The sequence below is a fragment of the Pinus tabuliformis genome, chromosome 4_1, assembly GCF_031772625.1.
Source record: "Pinus tabuliformis cultivar Carrire ecotype Pingquan chromosome 4_1, CPIR1, whole genome shotgun sequence".
NCBI classification, from domain to species: domain Eukaryota; kingdom Viridiplantae; phylum Streptophyta; class Pinopsida; order Pinales; family Pinaceae; genus Pinus; species Pinus tabuliformis.
In genome coordinates this window covers 676,597,297-676,620,373 of record NC_142303.1, presented here as the reverse complement: position 1 = coordinate 676,620,373, position 23,077 = coordinate 676,597,297, and the positions used below count along the sequence as shown (strand labels likewise).

General features: G+C 39.0%; 1 protein-coding gene across 4 annotated transcripts in view; it reads left to right on the top strand.

The window, feature by feature from the left end:
- The first annotated feature begins 10,943 nt into the window (after nt 1–10,943).
- LOC149177914 (uncharacterized) overlaps nt 10,944–23,077 on the top strand; it is a 338,468-nt gene continuing 326,334 nt past the window's right edge. For 2 of the 4 annotated variants that reach the window (XR_016258149.1, XM_089420234.1), the window contains exon 1: nt 10,944–11,293. Coding sequence is in view for 3 of the 4 variants with exons in the window: in XM_089420234.1 (XP_089276360.1) it covers nt 11,068–11,293 (226 nt within the window). In the remaining variant the exon portion in view is untranslated. Of the gene's footprint in view, nt 11,294–11,334; nt 11,501–23,077 lie in introns of those variants that run through there. The other 2 variants (XM_089420233.1, XM_089420235.1) reach the window with 2 other exon arrangements.

The window sequence follows — 23,077 nt, the reverse complement described above, 5'->3', positions numbered from 1 at the left end:
ATATGAAATGGGTTGTGGTTTTTTTGGGCATGTGGTATTTACAAGCCATGATATTGGCCCATGGTATTCTAACAAAACCTATTTACAAATTAAAAATCTTTATGACTAAAATTGTTATATGTTTTAATCCTTAACATGAATTGATGCCTATGGACATTTATCAACCATTTAATTGCATCGAAAGACACTCTCCAACCCAATATGGTAGAGATGTTGTAATGTAATGTTTAGCATTTCGATTAAGTCAAATTACATAAAAAAAAATCAAAATTTAAAAAATTTAAATAGAATAAAAATCAATATAATGCAATGTAAACATTTTAATTTGGTCAAAATAAAATTAAAAAAATGAAAATAAAAATAAAAATAGCTCTAAAAAATAAAATAAAAATAAAAATAAACATACCCATGGTATTGATCAATGATATTCATGTCGAATATAGCCTATTTAAAGGGGTGATTAACACAACATAGATCTATTTTAACTCCGGATCTACCAAGCGAGGAATCAAATCTCTTGATATGCAAACTTCTTTTAGAGTGGAAAATCTCTTGATATGCAAACTTCTTTTAGAATAAAAAGACATTTATATCCTCTAAACTTTAGTAAATCCATAATTAAGATAATCTTTATATCATTACACTCACTTACTACTAATCAAATAAAAAATATAATTACACCAAAAGCGTTCCCTATATAGAATTAACCGGGCAAACACTGGTCGCTCCAGTCAATCCCCCTCCTTCAATTCCGTCGCTCCAGCCAATCCCAGTGCTTCAATTTTGTTGTCCTCCCTTGAGTAAAAGAGTTAAAAACTGACCGCTGGAAAGGGGTGGAAAGAGTTTTGCACAAGCTTTTTAGGTCCTCGTTTTCTTGACCGGTGGTTCCACCGCCTGTCTCATGGACTACGCAATGACCGCCTTTACCGCAATGACCGCCTCAACCACTAGTCCCGCCGGCGTCGTGGAAACATCGTCTATCAGCTTACTCGACGAGTGATTATGAAACCGCAGAAAGCCAATGTGTGACTTGGTATTCCAATGATGGCATTGTTAGATCAACCGATCAAGAAACACAATTGTTACAGTGTCCCGTCGTGGAAGGGTAGTTGATGGTAGCCACGAGGGCCTGAGTGTTGTTCGTGCCTCCGGTTAGATCCGTGCCAGAGACTGGAACATAGAATAAGTGGTCATTCAACAATATATGCGCACCCAAAAACAAACCATCAAAACACACTTAAAAAAAAACTAATCTTCGTTCCTCAATTTACAGAAAAGTGTGTCATCTCCACACTTCTTTCCGTGGGGTTGTCAGGTCTTCGCGCCACAGAGAGTGACTGAACTTTCTTCCAGCGACCAATCGATACTCTCTTCGCCCCTGCTTAACTGAAATATTTGGGAACATTGACGACTAGAGAATCCCGAGGGATATCACTTTAGGAAGAGGGATGTTTTTAAATTATTAGATTTATACAAAATAAATTTTATTATTTTAAAATATTAAAATTGTTAATTTTTTAAATATATAGTTCTTTACATTATTAAAATTGAAAGTATTTAGTATTTAATAATTAAATTGTAATTTCAATTTTGAAAGTATATTTTTGTTTATTGAAATAATAATTAATGTTTTATGGAATTATCATTTTTTAATAATATAGTAAAATTAGTTATGTGGGGTAATTTAATTAGTGATGGTGGTGAAAATGAAATGTTATGTGCAATGAAGTTCTAGATTCACCTCGTATAAGCACCTAGATTATAGTGGTAATCCCTTTAGATACTTATAATATACATGTTTTTTTTGGATAGTTCCAATTAAAACTTTTTAATATATGAAATTTTAATTTTAACTTTTAAAATATTTATTTATTTATTGTTTAAAACATTTATTAATTGAAATAACTATTCATTTTTTATGAATTTGTATTTTTTAATGTAATGTAATTAGTACTATTAATTATCTAAATTATTACAATCACAATTTTTTTTATAACTAAAACGGTTAATATATTTATAGATTAACGGTTGGGTCGTAGCCTAATGAACTGAAATTACATGGAGGCTTGAGTTCACAAAACCTTACTACACCTAACAGTCTTTCCTTCTTAGATTTGAGACTTGAAGGAATATCGCATCGAAAAATGTAGTTTACAAGTGGCGGCCTAAAGACTTAAAAGGGTGCGATTTGCGATCCTCGAATAATTACATCGGAGAAGAGCTATTGGCGATGTCGGATCATAGACCAATCCTTTTAGCGATGCGATCGACCTCCAATGGTTAAGGCCTCTGAATACTTATCGGAACTTTTTAAAACCTTCTCATTAATCTTTGTTACCCCTTAACCACGAATATATAACCATTCCTTTCTTATCATTAGTTTTATATAATTAACACGTAAAAACCTTACATCGACGCTATTTTCTTATAAACCATTACAAAGGAAATATCCACAAAACAATCCTTTCCGCCTTAGTACGGTTGACATGCTTTCTAAGGTTCAGCGCCTTCGCAACACACAATAAAGCACACCTCCTCCGCATCTGATATGCGATTGAGCCGTCGGACTTCAAACTTTAAAAACTCGCGCACATAACTTTATCGGGTCCGCACCCGATAAAGTTATCACGTGTCACTTCCAAACCCCAATCCCCGATCGACCAACTTGCATATTAAACCTCCGTCGTTGATCTACTCTTAGTAGATCCGACGGTTCACATTTGTTTCAGGTTGACAACACACATGGGGGTTAACCACCCGATAAAGTGATTTCCCCTCACTCCTCTGCTACTACGTGTCCTCCGATTAGTGGAATCAGAGCCAAGTCCTTGATACCACTTACCACTACTTTGTTGCCCGAAATACCACTCGAGGTTATAAATCCACCTTTTCACTACGTTAACTCCTGTGCTCTTTCACATGCGATGACCCTTAATCTACTCCATCGGTCGGTTCCGATAGTTCCTTTAGGTTCCTCTGTTGTTTAATTTGGACCGTTGATCACTGAGATCCAATGGTTACTCGGGGCAAATTTTGTTCAGCGCAGCGCTGTTGAGCTATGGTATGGCAATCCACACGGGCTCTTCTGAGTTTTTTTTGAAAAACCCTTGAGTTAGACAGCATCCCTCGTTGGCTTTGATATCTGCCTCCTTGTTTGAGCTGCGGAGGATGTGAAAAAAAGGAGGTAAAAAAAACCAGCAGGCCCCGCAGCCTCTGGAGAGTGTTATTGAGAGTCGGATTGCTAAAGTGCTCTTCTAAGTTTAATGTCTTTATCAAGAGCTCTGAGTCCCCAAAGACCTGAAGAGCTTTGTGTCCATGCTCCTGTGCGATCTGGCAGCCTTTAAGAAGCCCGAGAATTTCAGCCTGATTGTTTGTGCTTTGTCCTAGTCCCTAGTTGTAGCTATCTATTCGGGAGCCGTCCTGAGAGTAGACCCCTCCACCTGCACCAGAGATCCCTGGATTGCCTTTAGAGGTGCCATCGAAGAAAATGTTACCTTTCCTTGCTTCCTCCACCAGGTTTGGAACTCTACATCTAATGTTCTAATGTGCCAAGCAGGATTGAATGTGGGGCGAGCAGGTACTTTCTTGTTGTCCCGAACGAGAAGGGTTCCCAACCAACTTCATTCTCCAATTGTAAGGGTATTGTCTAATTTGTTGGAGTAGTTTCCTAGAGCTTCCATCAAGGATGCCTTAGCTCTGGCAACCACTAACAAGGGAGAGGACATTACATTGTTGAATATCCAGTTATTTCGGGCGAGCTAGAGCTTCCAGCAAATGAACTTAGGAATGGAGTGCCAGATCCGATTCCACAATGATTGTGCGCTGAGGGTCCTAGGGTACCTTGTACTCCAGGTGGAGAAGAGTTCCACGACTATACACTGGAGAGGGGCGGGTGCGTTGAGACCATGGAGGATAAGAGCCCATACTGATTGGGGAAAGGCGTTGCTTACAAAGAGGTGGTCCACGTTTTTAGATGTCGATCTACACAAAATGCACCAATGCGGCCCTATAATGCCTCTGTGGGCAAAGATTTTCACCTGTCAACACTTTCCTGTGAATAAGTAGCCAAGTGAAAAAATTCACCTTGGGGATTCCGTATGCGTCCCATGTGTGCTGCCAGATGGAAGGGTTGAGAACTTGATTTTGCGTGGATTGCAAGGCTGCAAAGCCAAGCGCAGGGGTGTAGACTCCTGTCTTCCCCCATCTCCAGAGATCCGATGCATGTAAGTTAACAGGTGCCGAGCCCTTCAGCTTATCCAAGAGAAGGTGCTTTTGGTGAAGTAAATGTGATGGCAGGTTGGGGAAGACCCAGTCTTCCCAATTCCCCTGATTGTCCCAAGCAAAAATGTTGGCAAGACTGTGCAAGTCGTGCTGGGAGAACCAGTCACGGAGATCAGCTAACTCCACTGTGTGTTCAAGGGGGGAATTGCCCATGATTTTATCTTGCCATATCATAATATTTGCTCCATTTCCAAGCACCCTGTAAAGCTGGTTTTGGAAGGTGGCAAGCCCTTTTCTACATAAGTTCCAAAGCAGTGTGCCTTTGGGAACATTGTCCACTTGGAGATTTCTCAAAGAGGCTCTTTTGAAGTATTTATTCCGAAGTAGTTGGCTGACTGGATGGTGTTTATTGGAGTAGAGCTGCCAAAGGATTTTGCCACCTAAGTCAATGTTGGCCAAGCCAAGGTCTCTAATCTGGAGACCTCCTTCCAGCTTTGGCATTTTCACTGTGTCCCAACTAACTAAGTGAAATTTCCTCTTGTTTCCTTTGCCTCCCTACCATAGGAAGTTTCTGAGCAACTGAGAAAGCTAATCCGTGATTGTCTTTGGAGCCAGGAGGAAGGAGGCTTGATAGATAAGGAGAGAAGAAAGGACAAACTTTATAAGGATTAGCTTGCTAGCGTAGTTGAGCCACTGCCCACCCCAAGCAGTTATCTTGGTTTTGATCTTGCTGATGGCTTCAGTCCAGAGTGAGGCTCGGTTAGCCCCCAGGGTTAAAGGCAGTCCCAGGTATTGTATTTTGTCCTAAGAGGCATAGCCCAGAAAGTCCAGGATTCTAGCAATTCGAAGTATGGTTTGCTCCTCTGTATTCCAACTGTACACTGCACTTTTTCTTTTATTAATAAGCGCTCCTGAAATGATACAGAAGCTTTGCAGGGTCCCATTGAATTCCTTTGCTATTCGTGTGGAAGCTCCTCCCAACATTAGAGAATCATCTGCGAACAAGGCATGGTTAATTGGTTCTAATCCAGTCATCGGTCAAATGCCCGGGAGAGTACCTTTATTTCTTTTTGCTATCAGTTTCCTGCTCAAGGTGTCTGCCATTATTATGTATAGAAAGGGAGATAGCGGGCATCCTTGCCTTATCCCCCTTGAAGCTTGGAAATAAGAGGTAGGTCGGCCATTTACCAGCGGGGCGATCCAAGGTTTGTCAGTGCAGGCCTTAATCAGGTTCACAAAAGCTGGGTTGAATCCAAAGGAGAGAAGAACTTTGTAAAGAAATGATAGTTTTACCCAATCAAAGGCGTTGGTCATATCCAACTTGATCAACATCCCTTGCTCCTTCCTCTGGTGACTGGAATGCATGGATTCCTGAACAAGTATCACATTATCCAAAATATGTCTTCCTGCTACGAACCCTCCTTGATTGGGAGAAATGAGCTTGCTTAGTAGGGGTTTAATTCTATTTGCGAGCAATTTAGCAAGAATTTTGTAAGAGACATTACATAACGAAATGGGTCTAAATCTGTCAAAGGTAGCTGGATTCACTTCTTTGGGTATTAAGGCAAGAAAGGTGGATTTGGTGCTACCTCCCACTTTTGCCTTTTTCTGAAAAGCCTTTGCCATTCTTAGTAGGTCAGATTTGATGATTGTCCAATAAGCTCTGTAGAAGTGTGCTGAGAAACCATTTGGACCTAGGGCTTTGTCAGGCTCCATGTCCCATATTACATTACTGATTTCTTCCTCAATGAAGGGGTTCGTAAGATTTGAGTTATTCTCCTCATTAACCAAGGAAGGGATCTGGGACAGGAAGTCATTAGAGATCGCCTCATCTCCTGTTCCATCCTCTGTATATAACCGCTGAAAGTGAGTTTCAACAACTTCTTTAACTTGGGCAAAACCTTTGGCGACTGTCTCGTCTCTTGAGGTGATTTCTGAGATGTGGTTTTGGGAGAGGCGGGCTCTGAATTGCCTGTGGAAGAAGGCTATGTATCGGTCACCTACTTTCAACCATATGCTTCAGGACTTAAGCCGCCAAAATTCTTCTTCTTTTATGAAGGAGTTGAAAGAAGAAAGTTGGGCAACTTGTTATTTCTCCAATTCTTGCGTGGTTATGTCTTTTCCCTCCATCTCCAACTGTAATTCTGCTAACTATTGGCCAGTTTCTTTTCTATATGCGGTGAATGTGTTGGGAGGCATTTTGACCCACTCTTTCAGAGCTGCTTTGGTTGCTTTCAATTTTTGCTCCCATACATAACTGGGTGACCCGGTGACCGTGATAGACCAAGCCTTGGCAACAACTTCCATAAACCCTTCCTGCTCTATCCACAAAGGGTTGAAGTGGAACGGTATAGGCCCCAGGTTTTCTTCCTCATCCAGTTGTAAGAGGATGGGTTTATGGTCCAAGGTGAGCTTTGGTAGGATTTTCGATGATACTATTCTCTTATCCATCAATAGAGTGCTCTGCACTAGGAATTTGTCAAGCCGGGCTGAGATGTGTGCTGCCCCTGTTCTGTTGTTGGTCCAAGTGTATCTCCCCTTCTTGGGTTTAAGATGAAGAAGATCCCATTGCTAAATTATGCCCTCCACAAGGGGTAGCAATGGATCTATGCTATTGTTACCCCCTCTTTTTTCTTTTGGGTCAAGAACGATGTTTAGATCTCCTGCTATCACAATGTTCATGGGAGAATAGCTATATACAAAATCGAGAAGTGTTTGCCAACACTATTTATTCTCAAGGTAAAGAACAGGAACATAAAAATGAAACAGGGTGAAAGTGAGCTTACTTGCTTTATGTCGAAGCTCGGTGTAAATCCAATGTTGAGTCTCGAAGGAGTTCTCCAGCTGGAACAATTCCTCCATCCAAACCGTGGCAAGTCCTACTGAGATTCCCCTCGCACTTATGGCCATCCCAGCTTTGGTCTTCCAGTTCGTTTTACTTAACTCTAGAAGGGCTTCCCCTTCAATTTTTGTCTCTTGGAGCATGAGGATCTCTGGGGTTTCTATTTTCATGAGATCTTTAACAGCTGCAGCCTTCATGGGGTTCCCCAAGCCTCTACAGTTCCAAGAGACTATACACATTATTTAATTGGGGTAGTGGAGGAGAGGCCTCCCTTTGGTGGCCGTGCTCTGGTATTTCGACTTATGGACATTTCTAGAGTGGACTGACTTCCTTGCATTTTTTGCCTCTCTGCTTCTTCCTCTCTTGCTTCCTTGAGGGATTTCCTCCCTGCCCGCTTCGAGGGCCTTTCAAATGTCTCCTCTTCCGATGAGCCTGTCAATTCCGAGGGCTTCTTTCTTATCATGTCTGCATAAGAGGATGGCGAAGAGCCTCTTTCTGGGGAGTCGGTTTGGGCAGGGGAAACCCCTGCGTTTCCTTCCTCGTTTAATGGGGGATTGGCCTGTTGTTTTGCATCACTTTCTATAACAGGGGATTCTTCTTGAGTGCTGAGAGCTGCGAAGGAATTTGAGGGAAGATATGTTCTAGAGGGTACTGCCCCTTTCGGCTGTAGCTCTGTGGATGGCACAATGGGTCCTGCTTGAGCCCCTTTCCCTCTTGGTTTGTTGGGCTACTTTGATGAGACCATCTTCTGCACCGTTGTCCATTGATCTCCTTTCATTTTCTCTTCTTCTTCCTCAGTTTTATTTTTACAGTTTCTTGCAAAGTGCTCGTATCCATGGCAATGCCTGCACTTGAAAGGCAGTTGCTCATAATCCAGTTCTTGCACATGAGACCATTCTACCATTGTTAGTTTTATGGCTTTTGGAAGCCCAACTTCCAGATCAACCTCGACACAAATTCTGGCACAGGAGTATTGTCCCTTCCTGTCTGCTCTGTCAATGTATTTTCCAAGGGTGTTTTCGATGGTTTCTAAAGTCTTCGGACTCCAACAGTGCAAGGGTAAATGAGGGAGGCACACCCAGACAGGGACAACCGAGGGCACATCTTGGGCTGGATCAAAGTTCGGTGTCCATTTGTTCAGGTACAGACCCTGGGGACCCATGAAGTATGGCCCGTTTCTAAAGATGAGGTTCCTATCTTCAATGCAGTCAAAATGAAAACGAAATAACCCTTACCGACGAAGTGGCATTTTATTCCTTCTAAAACCAGCAGTTTCCAGTTGCGTTGCACCCACGATTCGATGGCTCTTGGTGATGGCCATAACCCAGTGAACTGGCCGATGAGTCCTCTTTCTGCGATATTCAGGGCCGCACAACAGGGTTCATCAGTTGGAAGAGCTACGGTCGGGATTGCTTCCATCTTCTTGATGAACTTCTGTTGGGAGGCTTAAATTGGACGCTTACTGCAGTCGCCCACCAGCTGCTTGAAGGCCAAGAGTTCAGGAGGGAGGGAGGAAGGAGGCTCACAACCTCCCTCTGAAGCCATGGCTGTGAGGAGGGTTCACAAGGGAATGCTCACAGAGGTAGCAATGGCGCGCGGCTCAAATGAGCCTTTTTGAATTACAATAACAATTTTTAATTAAGATTGTAATTCTTAATTTTAATTTTTGAAATGCAATTTTTATTTTTGGAAAAAAATTGTTCATATTTTTTGAATTGTAATTGTTTAAATGTTATACTAAAATTATAATCACTATTGTTTTTACAATACTATTGTGAAGCTTATAAAGATAGGGGAGAAGAATGTTCTAAGTTTATGCATGTTTGTAATAATGAAGCTTTATAAGGATGGGAAAATGATGTTTATAAATTATTAGATTTATAATTATAAGGATGGGAAAATGATGTTTATAAATTATTAGATTTATAATAACAATTTTTTATTCTATTTTAAAATATTAAAATTGTAAGTTTTTTAAATGTATAGTTTTTTACATTATTATAATTATAACTTTTTAATAATGGAATTGTAATTTTGATTTTGAAATTACATTTTTGTTTTATTGAAATAATAATTAATGTTTTATAAAATTATAATTTTTTTTAAAATATAATAAAATTAGTCCAAAGGGTAACTTAATTGGTGATGGTGGTGAAAATGAAGTGTTATGTGCAATGAGGTTCGAGATTTAAATCCCCAAGATTTATCTGTATGCAAGCATAAAACTAGCCCAATTGCCAATTCTTCTTCTAATAATAATAATTTTTTAAATTAGATTTATGTTATACATAATTTTTTAGAATGATTCAAATTAAGACTTTTTAATAAATTTCAATTTCCATTTCAATTTTTAAAATATTTTTTATTTAATTGGTAAAACATTTATTAATTGAAATAACTATTCATATTTTATGAAATTATATTTTTTAATGTAATAAAATTATCATTATTAATTATCTAAGTTCTTACCATCACAAATTTTAATTGTTATTACCATCACAATTTTTAATTCTTAAGATTGTAATTCTTAATTTTACTTTTGAAGTGTAATTTTTATTTATCAAAATAATTGTTCATGGTTTATTGAATTGGAATTGTTTAATTGTTGTAAGAAAATTAAAATCACTATTTATTAAATTTGTTGCAATTACAATTTTTATTTTTTACTTTCTATTTTTATTTATTAAAATAACAATGTTATATAAACCAATTTTTATTATTAACAATAATTTGTTCTTGTTAAAATTGTACTCCCTAAAAGTCTTATTGTACTCCCTAATTGTAATTATATACAACTTGAGTGGGCCTAATGGTTAAGAGCATGTGTTTCCTCCTAAGAGGTCACAGGTTCATTATGTATGCCTTCGTAGACTTAGCAGTCAAATCGCTGCGCGGACAAAACAAGGGGGTCTCATTTTGGTGTCTGGCTTGGCTGTGATTAAAAATAGATCTAGCACAATGTATTATTGATCTACAATATGATTTGTAATATTATAAAGTTCTTCATTATATGTTATTGTTACAATTTGTAATTTTACATTTTGAAGTTTTGCATTTCTTATTGTTGAAATTGCAATGAAATGTTATTATCTTTATTGATATTTTGCAAGATCAACAATAGTGTATTATGTAAGACCAACAAGATGAAATTTATTTTTGAGAGAGAGAAATTTTTATATAATTAAAGCAAATAGCACCAAGCACATGAGTTATTTAAAAACAGTTATGTAAATATAAATCAAGGTTTACAAAATAAAGATATAAAGCTATTATTGAATAACATTATTTTTTGACCAACCTGATTAGATCTTTCCATAATCCAATATAGATTTCTCACAAAAGAAAATCACATATTTTTCCATAAATATTATAATGATATAATTTTTTTTTAAATAATCAATAATTAAACAATATTAAAATAATTATATTAAAATAAATATAATTAAAATTAAATTAAATTTTTGAAAATATTATTATTTAAAAATAAAATCTTATGTAAAGTGTAAAATTGGAAAATAAATAAACTATTACAAAAATCTTTTATTCTTTTATTCCTTCGATGTAATTTACTCCCTTTAGGTAAATTTAATGCAATTCCACTACACCATCCCCATTGGACCAAAACCCTTTTAAAGGTAAAGTGTAATATGGAATGACCCTACACACATCCCACATGGTGAATCGGTAAAGTTTAATCCACGGGAGACATCCTATGATTTTAGTCAGTAGCCGCCACCACAGCAGGTCACTGTACTCCATGAGATTTGAACTTTGGTCTCTTCGCCCGTTTGACTTACCGTTAAACCACACATCCCTACCCACATCATTGCTTTGTCAAATACCAACCACCCTAAGTCCTCACCATGTGTACTAGCCCCTTAAGTACATTAGGTTGCAAATCTGAAATGCCCCGGGCTGCAAAATCCTAGTGACAAAGACCACGTGGCAACGATAAAACAAGAGTGTGTTCAAACGAGCGAGATAGCAAACCCCCCAAAGAGGAAATGGAGGACGATACTACCAGTGGCCACAACGATCCGGTAGTTGATGGCGGGGGCAATGCAAATACATCACAGTCGAATGCAGATCCCGTGGAGAAGGCTTTGGCGGCAGTGGAAAGTCTCTATACAATGCGGGACACGTACTTCCCCAGGGATCCCAAGGAGAAGAAAACTAGGGTCCAGCAGGATTCGAACCTTGCACTTGCACTTCTTGATTCAATACCTTCGGGTAAGCTTATAATCTGTAATGCTAATCATATTTTCAGCGCTCGCTTAATGCTCAAAATCTGGAAAATCGAAGCATTGAAGGGAATTATATTGCTATATGGTAAATCCTACTAAATCAGCAAACGTTGTAAATCCTGAATGCAACGTTTCTTTTTGCAATTGCACGGTGAGAAGGATCACATGCCTGTGATTTTGAAGGGTTCCATGGGTAAGTGAGACTTCAAATGAAATCTGTGTATGTATTCTCTCGGTTTATTGTTATCTGCACCACTTTCTCTGTCTTTCGACTGCTCCTGATGATGCGTGAAGAATTCACTTGAAATGTTGGTCTACAAAACGCTTCTGCAGTGAAAGTCAGAAATTATACAAACGATATTTTCAGCTGTAGAAATCTGCATTCTAATATTCGTTTTTCTTCAAATAAAATTGAAGCTATTATGAAAGGCAAGTATTATTACCGCATTGAGTCTGTTCACTTTCGAAAAGATCGCAGGGAAATGTTATATGATTTATGAAATCAAAGGCTCAGAAGTATGGTGAATAAGATTACGAAGAAAAAGCAAAAGAATTGAAGCGCTTTGTAGCTTCTGAGAATATGGATGCTGATGAGTGGTATGTTCACTCACGCACTGCAAGCACATGGCCTATAAGAGGCAAGTTTAAATGGGCTAATTTGACCTGTTTTGGGACCCAAGCCTAGTCAAACCCACGAGGATGGTAGAGTTGGCCGAGTCTGGTAACTATTTATCATTAAGAAGTACTGGTTTGTCACCTGGGAGGGTAGTGGAAATTAAGTAGATAAATTTGTGCTTGGAGATGATATAGTGCACGGACTAGGGAAAGTGCCCATGAAAATGGCAAATGACAATGTTAAAGAGGTACAGGATGTGCTATACGTTCCGACACTTAAGAAGAACCTGAACCTATGCTCTGTCAGTCAGATTGCAAGCCACACTTAAAAATAAAAATAGATCTCTATGACGACAAATGTCTTATAAAGAAATACAATATCCACTATAGGGTTGCTGAAAAAGGCATTGAATATGGTTGCGCGTACAGGTTTACAGCTAAAGCAACAGAACAATGGGCCTTAGTAGTTTAACCATGTAGACAGGTTTGAAAATAATACAATATGAAAACTAATTATGACATGAAAGATTTGGTCTGCTTAATTACAAAAGCCTTGTACCTTTAAAGAATTAAATACGATGAATGTTTTACCTTTTCTCCAATAGTAATAAGGTGTTTGTGAAGCTTGTACTTTAGGAAAACAACACAGATTGCAAAAGAAGGTGCATCGAAAAGGTGTTACACGCAAAATATAGCATTTTAGTGCAAAGCCTCACCAGGTGACCTAAACAATATGCGACAATGGGAATGTCATCACTATCACTTCAATGACTACTCCGCTTGTTTTAGTGATGGATATTGGAAAATCAAGAATCTTATATATTATGTTTGACTTTCCTTACTTGATAATTACTTGTGATGTTAGTTGGCCTTATATTACTTTTATTTCTTATTCATCAAGCAATTACCAAAAACAATGAAGATCACAAAGAAATGGAGAACACAAGATATAGGCTCCAAGCCAAGACAAAAACCCCTCCAAAGGGAAAACCTAAAAATAATACTTCTCTTCTTATAAAATCTGTTCAGAATAAGACTTAGAAGACCCAAAGACCAAAGCCCAAAATCCTCCCAAGCACCAAGTCAAGCTATTAGCAAGATCTCTTCAAAGCAGCTTCAGAACTTTGACCCAGCAGCTTCGCTCTAGAATTTCAGCCCTGCAGCTACACTTCAGAAATTCAGCCCTGCAACTTCGGCCTCCTGCAACTGGCAGCTTCTCTCGTGTGGACAGAAAAGTTGTTTTCCCAAGAGCTCTTTCTCCTCCTCCGACTTCTTCCTTTCTTCGTCCTCCCAGCCCTTTTTCCTTCTTCGTTATTGCAGATTGAACTTGTGAAGGTGTGATACTCCAAATGAGTCAAACTCCTCTTATTTATAACCTTCTTGAGGGGTCGAATAACCCTCCTAAGGCTGACTTTATCTTGAATGGGCCGACTTGATCTTGAAGGATAAAATGACTTTTCTTGACTCAAAATAGATATTTTCTTTTGTTACAGTGAGTCCAAATGGGATTATAATACATGACAAAAAATCTTATTTGACCAAGAAAGACCTAGAAGCACGAAGAACATGCTTTTGACCTAAACTGGAGCATGAAACCCATGCTCTAAATAAAATAAAATTTCTTTTTCTTTCTTTACATACAAAATATACAATGTCATGATTACAAAGGTCATTATGAAGACTGAACCTAGTTACAATTTCCAACAATGGACATCATCCAACACGAGGGAGGCTTCCCTAGTAGATCTTAGGAGTCATATTCCAATCAAGTTAAGCAAGTGCCCCCTAAGGATTCTACAATGATCTACCACCAAGGGGTAAGGTTAGGCAATTAGGTTATAGGGTAGTTTTAAGAGTATTTTTAGATTTGAGTTCAAAGGGTTGTATGGCTCTTCTAAAGGCTTAGATGAACTACTAGAGATTCAAAATAGGTCCCCAAACACTAGCATGAAAAATTAGAAGTTGCAGCAATAGAATAGTTTATAACAACATCAAATTTAGCTTTGGAAACTATGATAATGAAGTGAAAATGAGGGCTAAGAATAAGAGTAAACAAGAGAATTAATTAGACAGTTTTCTATAGTTAAAAGACATATAACAACACTTAAACCCTAGACATTAGCTCTAATGTAGGGCTAAGAATGCATATAAAATGACTCTTTTGCTTTTCCATTATATTCCAAACAAACACTAACCTTAGCACAATAACATCCAAGGCCATAAACACTGAAAATATATGATTTGTTGTAAATAAACCCTAATTTACCCTAAGGAAAAACGAAAAATGAGTTTTAAAGAGTTAAATGATTGACACAAGAGATAAGCCTAGTGTCTTTCTCAATCTATGGCTGATGGAGTCTAGGATTAACAAATTCTTAGAAGAAAAGAGATGGATGTGGGTTCAAAGAAACCAAGGGAGTGTAGAATTTCTGAACTACTAATATGAACAATCTGAAAACAAATTTTACTTTCACATAGACTCAGAATTTCTCCACCAAATAGAAGCGGAATAGAACAGAAATAAAAGACACAATTTCACACAATAAACAACAAAATTTTTATAGGGAACCCTACTAGGAAAACCCTCTGTTGCTTCATAATTTTATTGAGGAAAGCTGAGTAATAGATCTCATACAAATACAAGCTAGTTTCAAGATGAAAATATGTTAAAATTGACAACTAGGGCCAAATTTCACTTTGGACAACTCATTTAATGGAGATGATGAGTGCATTGAATTCCTTTTTTTGAGAGGACCAAAATTGATCTAAAGATCATCTAATTTGGACAAGTAGAAGTGTGTTTTTGAATTTATACCCACATGTGCGATTTGTTCAGGTCGGCCACATCATCATGTAGGATCATGATGTTGAAGAATGTAACTAGGTTCGGCCTTCATAATTGTATTTGAGTCATAATGACACGTATTTATCAAAAGAAAGAAAAATGAATTTTTATTATTATTACTAATTAAAGCATGGGTTTCATGCTTGGGTCATCATGTTTTAGGTCAAAGTCCCAATTGAGGACTTCTAGGTTTTGTCTTGAGTCATTAGAGTCATTGTCCATTTAATGAGACCCTTATTGGGCTTTTGAATCATGAAAAAACAAATTATTATTGAGTAAAAGAAGTCATTTGTCACCTCCACGCCAAGTCGGCCCTTACCTGATCAAATCAGCCTACATAAGGGTAATTCAAACTCCAGAAAAGGGTATATATACAATGCAGTTCGATTCATTTGGAAGACACTCTCACAGAAGTTCGATATAGAAGGAGGAGGAGCAGAAAAAGTGTGAAATTCCAAGAGGAGTAGGAGAATTGCTAAAGAAGGATAAAAGTCAAAGTTTTTTGGGTTGTCTCTCTCTCACACGTGTGGATTTATTGGGCTATTTGCTAGAAGGTCGAAGTTACTGCTGGGTCGAAGTTCTGTTGCTGGGGAAGTCGAAAGTTTGCTGCTGCTAGATCGAAGTGACTAGGTCGAAGTGCTGATTTCTGGTAGCATCAAATCTGCTCTAAGTCTCAAATTTTGCAGGGAGGCTTAAGCCTTAGACACATGCATTCTCCAATACCCATAAATCGTTTTGGGAAATTTCACCCGGAGACAGTTTTATTAAAATAATTAATTATTTTTAATGGGATCCTAAGTCTAAACTTAGAAAATTAAAATAATTAATGGGTATTAATCTAAATTGTGGGTGTAACTTCTAGAAGAAGATGAGGATCAAGCCAAAATGATCTAAGCCATTGATTAGAAGTTAATTTGGGCTGTTGGTTGTCCAACAAAAAGGTATAAGAAGAGGCTTGAGGGGCACTTGGAGAACATACAAAGGGGAGTTCAAAAGTTCAATTTTCTGAAGTAGAGTAGTTGTCGAAGAGATTTTCAATAGTGATCTTTTGCCATGAGGGGCAGGGATAGTATCTGAAAGGAAATCTTTTCAGTAGGAGAATACTCAGCAGAGAAGGCAGAGAGAGATCCAATAGAGGCAACGCAGAGGCAGGGAGGCTGACGTAGAGCCACGCAGGGCCATTCAAAGGCAGCGCAAAAGTTAAGAGGGAATCCATAAATTTGTTGAAGGAATTGATTGCAGAAGTCGGAAGCCGGGGTGTGAGACCAAGAGGTGCAAATCGAAGTTCCTGGGCAGTGAATTGATCCGATGAAGGGGTGACGCTGTTCCAAGAGGGTGTGACACTGGGTTGACGTAGTGACTGCGCAGAGGGAGCGAAGGGTAGTTCATTCAGTGGCTGGATCAGCCAGGATTTCCAGTGATAGTGTGAGGTAAGCTCACTTATCTCTCTGTCACTGATATTCTCTGTATTGGATAACTAGGAGGGCATCCAGAGATTGTATTTAGAAATTACTACTGCTTAATAATAAAACCCGCAACTGCTGCATCGGTTTTCCCACACTAGTTTTTTCTTGGGATATTTGTCCTAAAATAACTGTGTAGATGTGTTGTATTTCTTTCTTGTTCAGTTTCTTGTTTTCGCATTTTATTTAAATGATGAAGGCTGTAGTTGTATTTACTTCGATATTTACCGTGGAACATAGTAAATAACTTGTATGGATTAACAAGTGGGAGAAGTAACATTAGTTTGTTGCAGTAGGGATTCTTTTCTTGGATCCTTGACCTTGTTTCCTCGGACCAACATTATTCTTCCTTTTTACATGAGCGAAGAAAGCAATAGGTTCATTTCCATTTGAGGGCTTGTCTCTCTCCATCATCCTAGTCTCCCTCTTGAGTGCTTAAATTTGTGGACAAATTTGTTACAGTGATGTGGCATCTTGTGAACATTTCTATGGACATTCTTGTGGACAAACATATGGAGGGATGACTTGGCACTTGGGTAATTGGTCTACTGGTGAGTTTTTCTATGACTTGGATATCTCTCATTTTGATACGATTTTATAAAGAAAATATTGTTGGGTTTTCCCCTTAGTGCGTTTTGCCTTGGTCATTTACCTAAAATTTTGGTGTCTCTTCTCTGATTGTGATCCCTATTTTAATGGTGGAACAAAAGTATAATTTCTTGATGAAGAATTACTAAAGATTAAAAGAACAATAACTTTCACAAGTAATTATCAAGAAAGAGAAATTAAGTGCTTGCTCTATTACACTTGGTTTCTCAACAATAAGGACCATCCTCCTCGGGATTTTCACAAGGCGGATACCAGGGTGACTCTCCTTGTCCCACCAAGTTGGTTGGGGCGAGGGTGTTTGGGACATTTTGTTGCATGGCATGGTCTTCCTTGGTGGCGTTCTTAGGTAAAGATTTATCCTTGTTGAATTTGTTCCTTTAAGGAAAGTTTGACCTAAAGCTTTGATTTCTTTCAACCATGGTCATTCTATTCATGACAACCCTTTGCCGTTGGTTGATCAGTAGTGAAGTTGTCCAATTTTTGGGAAAATGCTTGGATAACGGGGTCATCTTGGGGTCTAGGCTTAGGTTTAGGGTTAATCTTGACCCTATGGTAGTTGAGCATGTCTATTCGAGCGACATTTAGATTTTGTTCAACTGCAATAGTGATTTTCTTTGTATCAACCAGAGTTTGAGGTATTTTATCTTTGAGAACATAAGTCAAGTGTCCATGACAACCAATTATGAACCTATCAAGGATGATGGCATCAAAGGGCTTAAACCTACCAGGGACTTCCCTAAGGAGGTTATCAAATCTCTAGACAAAATCCTTAATAGTTTCTTTATCGATTTTCACTACAACAAGAAACTTGTCGAGAAGAATACCTCCTTCTTACTCTGTTGCCCATATTTTCTTAAAATCCTCACAAAGAGTGTCCCAGTCAGTGGCACTTCCATTAGGCATGCTAAAGTACCAACATCTAGCATCTCCATCACGAGAAAGGGCAAATAACATCATAACCACATCTTCATGATCAATATACCTATTTGCCCGATAAAAAATGTGGATATTTCTTTCAGTGGAGGATGTGTCATTACCATTAAACCTATGCAACCATTTATGTTATCTATCAGCCAAGGGATGAGGAGCATCAAGGTGCCTACTAAAGTCCAATGGTTTAAAGGCAACAAGGTTCAAAGTCTATTCATGTTTGTAGTGGGGGGAGGATTGGGAAAAAGTTGCCTAACTAGAGGTGCGGTTGGTTTGAGAGGAGAAGTGGCTACCTTCGTAGCTCTCCTAGCTGTGCCTCTTGTTTGTGGAGCTATGGTTCTAGGAGTATCCTCAAAAGAGCTACTAGGGGATGTAGTGTGAATTGTGTCTGGAGTCACCAGAAGGGGACCTATCTTATTGTTAGAGATTATCATAGTTCAAAGAAGGGGACCTATCTTATTGTTAGAGATTATCATAGTTCAAAGGGTAAATCTAAGGCTTCAAACTATGGGGAAATTTGGATCTTAGCTGGATCCACATGCACACCTTGCTCATCAATAATGTAACCTAGATATTGGACCTTGTCCATACCAAAGGAACATTTTTCCAAGTTTGCACATAGCTTGTGATGCTGTAGAGTATATATGACCTCCCAAATATGTTGCAGGTGCTCTCCTTAGCTCTTGCAGAAGATGAGGATATCATTGAGACTTATTTATTCCCTTCCTGAATGGAGAAGAACAAAAAATTGATAGAATGAACAAGAAAAAAGGGTCTAATATGCTTCCCTTCTCCTTTTCGCACGTATTGACTAATATGGGGGAAACGAAAGAAAAAATTGCATTTCAACAAATTTTCATTGACCAATTAGAGTTATACAACCTCGAACGGGTTCGTGAAAGGCCACAAGATGTCATCCATCAACCTCATTAAAGTTGCGAGGGCATTCGTGAAACCGAAGAGCATGACCAACCACTCGAAGAGACCCTCCTTGGACTTGAAAGCAATCTTCCACACATCCATGGGTTTAATTGGAACTTGGTGATAGATGGACATCAAATCAATCTTGCTGAAGTATTTGGCCCCCTTAAGCTGATCAAGAAGGTCATCAATCCGTGGAATCGGGTACCTGTTCCTGACTTTGATTTTGTTCAGGGCTTGATAATCAATATAGAGCCCCCAAGTTCCATCCTTCTTTTGCACAAGTGCAATTGGGATCCCACAGGGTGAGGAACTTGGTCAGATGTGCCCTTTTTGTAGCAGCTCTTGGATTTGCCGCTTGATTTGCCCGTTTTCCAGAAGAGACTGACGATATATTGGCCCATTGGGTTGAGTTGTGTGAGGGGTAAGGTCGATGGAGTGCTTGACTTGACAATGCAGAGGTACCCCTGTGGGTGAGGAGAAAATGTCTCTGTACTCTTCCATGACCTTGTCCACTTGCTTTTGCTACGCAGAGGAGCCTTGTGTAGAGACCATGGATGTGGCTGTGATCTTCCCCTTACTTTGAGAGTGAATTAGGAGGAAGACAAATTTCCCAGTCTGGGAGATGATCTTACTGTATTACTTAGCAGAGATTAGAGAAATAGCAGTAGGCGGGGCTACCTCTGGTATCATTTACAGTTTTCTGCCCAAAGTAATAATAACAGTATGAGGCTTGGACTCATACACAACATGACGCTTCCAAAAGTATGGTTGGCCCAACAAAAGATCACAAACTTCAAGGGGAGTAACATCACAAAATACCTTGTCCGTGAAAGGATTGCTGCTATAGGGTAAGCGACACTGTTGGTTGACGTGGAGATCTTGCCCTTGGTGGAGCCACCCGACAGTGTATGGCTGTGGGTGTGGTGTTGTTGGCAGGCCCAATCGCTTAACAACCTTTGATGAGATGAAACACAACCTTTTGACTTCCACTATCGACAATGAAACACAACCCCCTTGACCCACATATGTGAGTGGAAGAGACGCTCCCCTTCTTCCGGAGTCCAGATCTTTGGGCTCCTTGTGCTGGACCTTGGTGGTAGCAACGATGGCATTAGGTTTTGCTTCAATGGTCTGTTCACTTTGTTGGGGCCTGATTCAAAGTCGGAACTTGCATCTGACTCTGAAGCTTTCATCTCGGCCACTAACGACACTGGGGCTCATGTGGAACTCACACCACTTTCCCGTGTCCTTTATCTTCCCATTGCTATTATTTGCTCGCTACTTCGATGGGTTTTCTTAGGTTGTTCCACCTTGGCTCTGTCCTTTGTTCTACAGTTTGGGGGTGCCCTTGCCTTGCTTCAGATTCGCAGAACCAAAGTCTTGCTTCTTCTGTTTAAATTTTTGCTCGATTTGGGTAGCATATCGGTATGTCATGCAAAATGAGAAGATGTCTAGGAACTCCATCTCTGTCTAGATGTATTTGTGTTGACAACCACGATACTTTAGCACCGGATGTCGCTCATAGTCCTTAATACCCAACTTCGTGCGCAAAGTATGAAAGATATTCGTGAACTCTGGCACGTCTTAGTCCCTTTCCTATTGTAGTGTGGTCCATTTTATATATTTGTCTTCGTAGCTTCCAACAAGGTAATACTATTCCTTAACAACATCCTTAAAAGAGTTCCAAGAGGGTGTGACTGAAAATAGTGCAGACTCCTTCGTGGCCCTTTTCTCACAATAAGTTTCCCACCGGTCCTTGACGTGGAGGGCGAGTTTAAGCAGTGCAAAAGTAATCTTTTCTCTATCGGAAAAATCATGGATCAAAAAATATCCTTCCAACAAATTTAACCATTTATCTACAACATTTGCATCTATCTGACCTTCAAATACAAGAATATCAAAGTTAACTTGTACCTTAAAGGGTGCGACACCTTCGAAGTGACTGCTGGATGAAGATGCATCGCCTATTGGTAATTGCCAAAGGATTTGGGAAAAGTAATCCATTATTTCATTCCTCTGTTGCTCGAGGGCTTCTTTGAGCAACAATTTGATAGGATCTCCTGCTCCCTTGTCTTTTATTTGTTCTGCCATGGGAGGCCGTCGAGGTCAGCGAGGATGGTCTTGCAAGGGTTCAAGCAGTTTGAGTCCCAACTCCTTATGTCTCGACCTTGTTGGGGACATGCACAAAAAACAGATAAAGAGTAGGCGAATTTGATACCACTGATCCAAATTTATGTAGGAATGAAATGAAACACAAATTTAAACCAAAAACATAGAGATATAGTGAAACTGGACTTCAATTAATAAATAGCAAATGTTGGAAACTGTTTGCATGCAAAATGAAAGAAAACTAGCTTGAGTGGTAGTAGCTTATCTGTTAATTTTAGATAACAATGGTATGTTCTATGCTTAAGAGCAAATTTACTTAAATTTTCTTATTAGCCCAATATCAATATCCAGATTAGCAATCACATCAACATGATAGTAAAATGCAGATAGAACATAAACAATAACAGTAGAAGACAAGCGAAGACAAGAGGACACAAGATATGGCACCAACCAGGGACAGACCCCAATGTGGGGAAGCACTTTGATCAATCCTTCCTATTATTCTTCAAAAGTTCAGCAGAGAGAGAGTACAATATGCAATATTCACTTGCCCAATCACAGTGAAATCTGTCCCGACAAACAATAGCTATAGAAATCAGTAATCAGAAAGTCAACGCTGGTCAACAGGGCAGAATTTGACCTCCAAAATAGCTCGGTCAAACTTGGTGAACTCGACCTCTAACAACAAATCAAATCAGCCCCAAAAACTGTCCGAAAATATCCAGTCAACTACAGTCAAACCCTTATGCAGTCAACACTGGTCAAACAACACAATTTGCCTCGTTTTATGTGCCCAGAAATGCAGCCTACCCAAATAGAGATAACCCTCACAAAACCACAGTTAAACAGGTCAACGTTGGTCAAAAACCCTTCCTACAACTTCGGTCAACTCTGGTCAATGCAGGAACAAAACTGCCCTTCTTCGCACGTGTGGAGAGCTGCCTCAGAAATCCATACCCAATCAATGAAGGAGAGAGAGATATGTGTGTGAGTGAAGTGTCTAAATGAGGAGGCACCTTGTATTTATATGCAAACGTTGAGGATGAATAGACGTGACTGTTGGGCTTCTGAGCCTAAATTAGTTTGCTGGCTGACCTTGACAAATAAAAAAAATAAATTCATAATTCCATTTGTACATGTCAGAATGAGATGATCTTTAGGTCAATCCTACACCTCTCGAAGAGAGGAATCCAATAAAAATATCATCTGCCTCATATGAGCTGTCCAAGGTGAAGTTTGGCCCTAGTTGCCAAATTTAACATTATCTCTAAGAAGAGATGTGACAACCACATGCTTTCTGAATTTTGTTACAATGAGGCTTCGAGGTCATTTTATCATGAAGAAACAATGAGAAACCCTAAACATCCAAAAACATAACCATAGGAGATAAAGCGCCAAAAGCTTATGGGCCCCGATGGGGTTAGTTGGAATGTCAACTTCCTGGGGTTGTAACTTTGGCATACGATCTTCGTTTGGCGTGCACGATAGCCTTTAGAAAAGTCTATTTGAGGACAACACCTTTCAACTGCAAATGTAGTCTTTGATTGATGTTTGCCCATTTCCCCAAAAAGACTGTTTAGGGCCTCAAAACAACTTCAGAAGTTCAGGGCTCAAAAAACTTCCAAAAATAGGAAATTGTGTTTAAAAATAGGACACTGATAGGAAATAGTGTTAGGGGTCCAATTGGAATAGGAGGATAACCACTAGTATCCACCTGGATCAGCTTGGGACTTGGCTAAGGTGTAAAGTTCATTACAAGAAGAGTGAGGGTCCTATTCCAATTTCCAACTTGATTGAAATTTTGTTGAATATTTGTGGTCAACTCTACGAAATGTGATCTAAACTAATAGGGGTATTTTTGAATTAAACTTATGGCAGGTTAAAAGAGGTATTTTTGGCTGAGCAAGGGTGTACCTTGCGACACCCTGATTAGGGTTCACACAATAAAAAAAAACTTCGTCATACCACAGACACTAATTTGAATAACGAAGTCTTTCTATCATCTGCTAGCCACAAAGACTTGGTCAAGCAACAAGGGTTTGTTGTTCAGGTTTGATGTGGAGATTCTGAGGGATAATGTTTTAGACAAAGGCATCTTAAGGGCTCAGCTAAGACAGATTATCTTCCTGGTGATTGGTTAAAGGCAACAATTAAGTTAGGGGACCCTACTGTACCCGTTACCTCGTCCTTGAGGATAACATCCTAACAATCAACCCTCTAGGGCTACGACTACCCACAAGGAGAAGAATCAAACTTTTGTTGCAGTAAGCTCAGA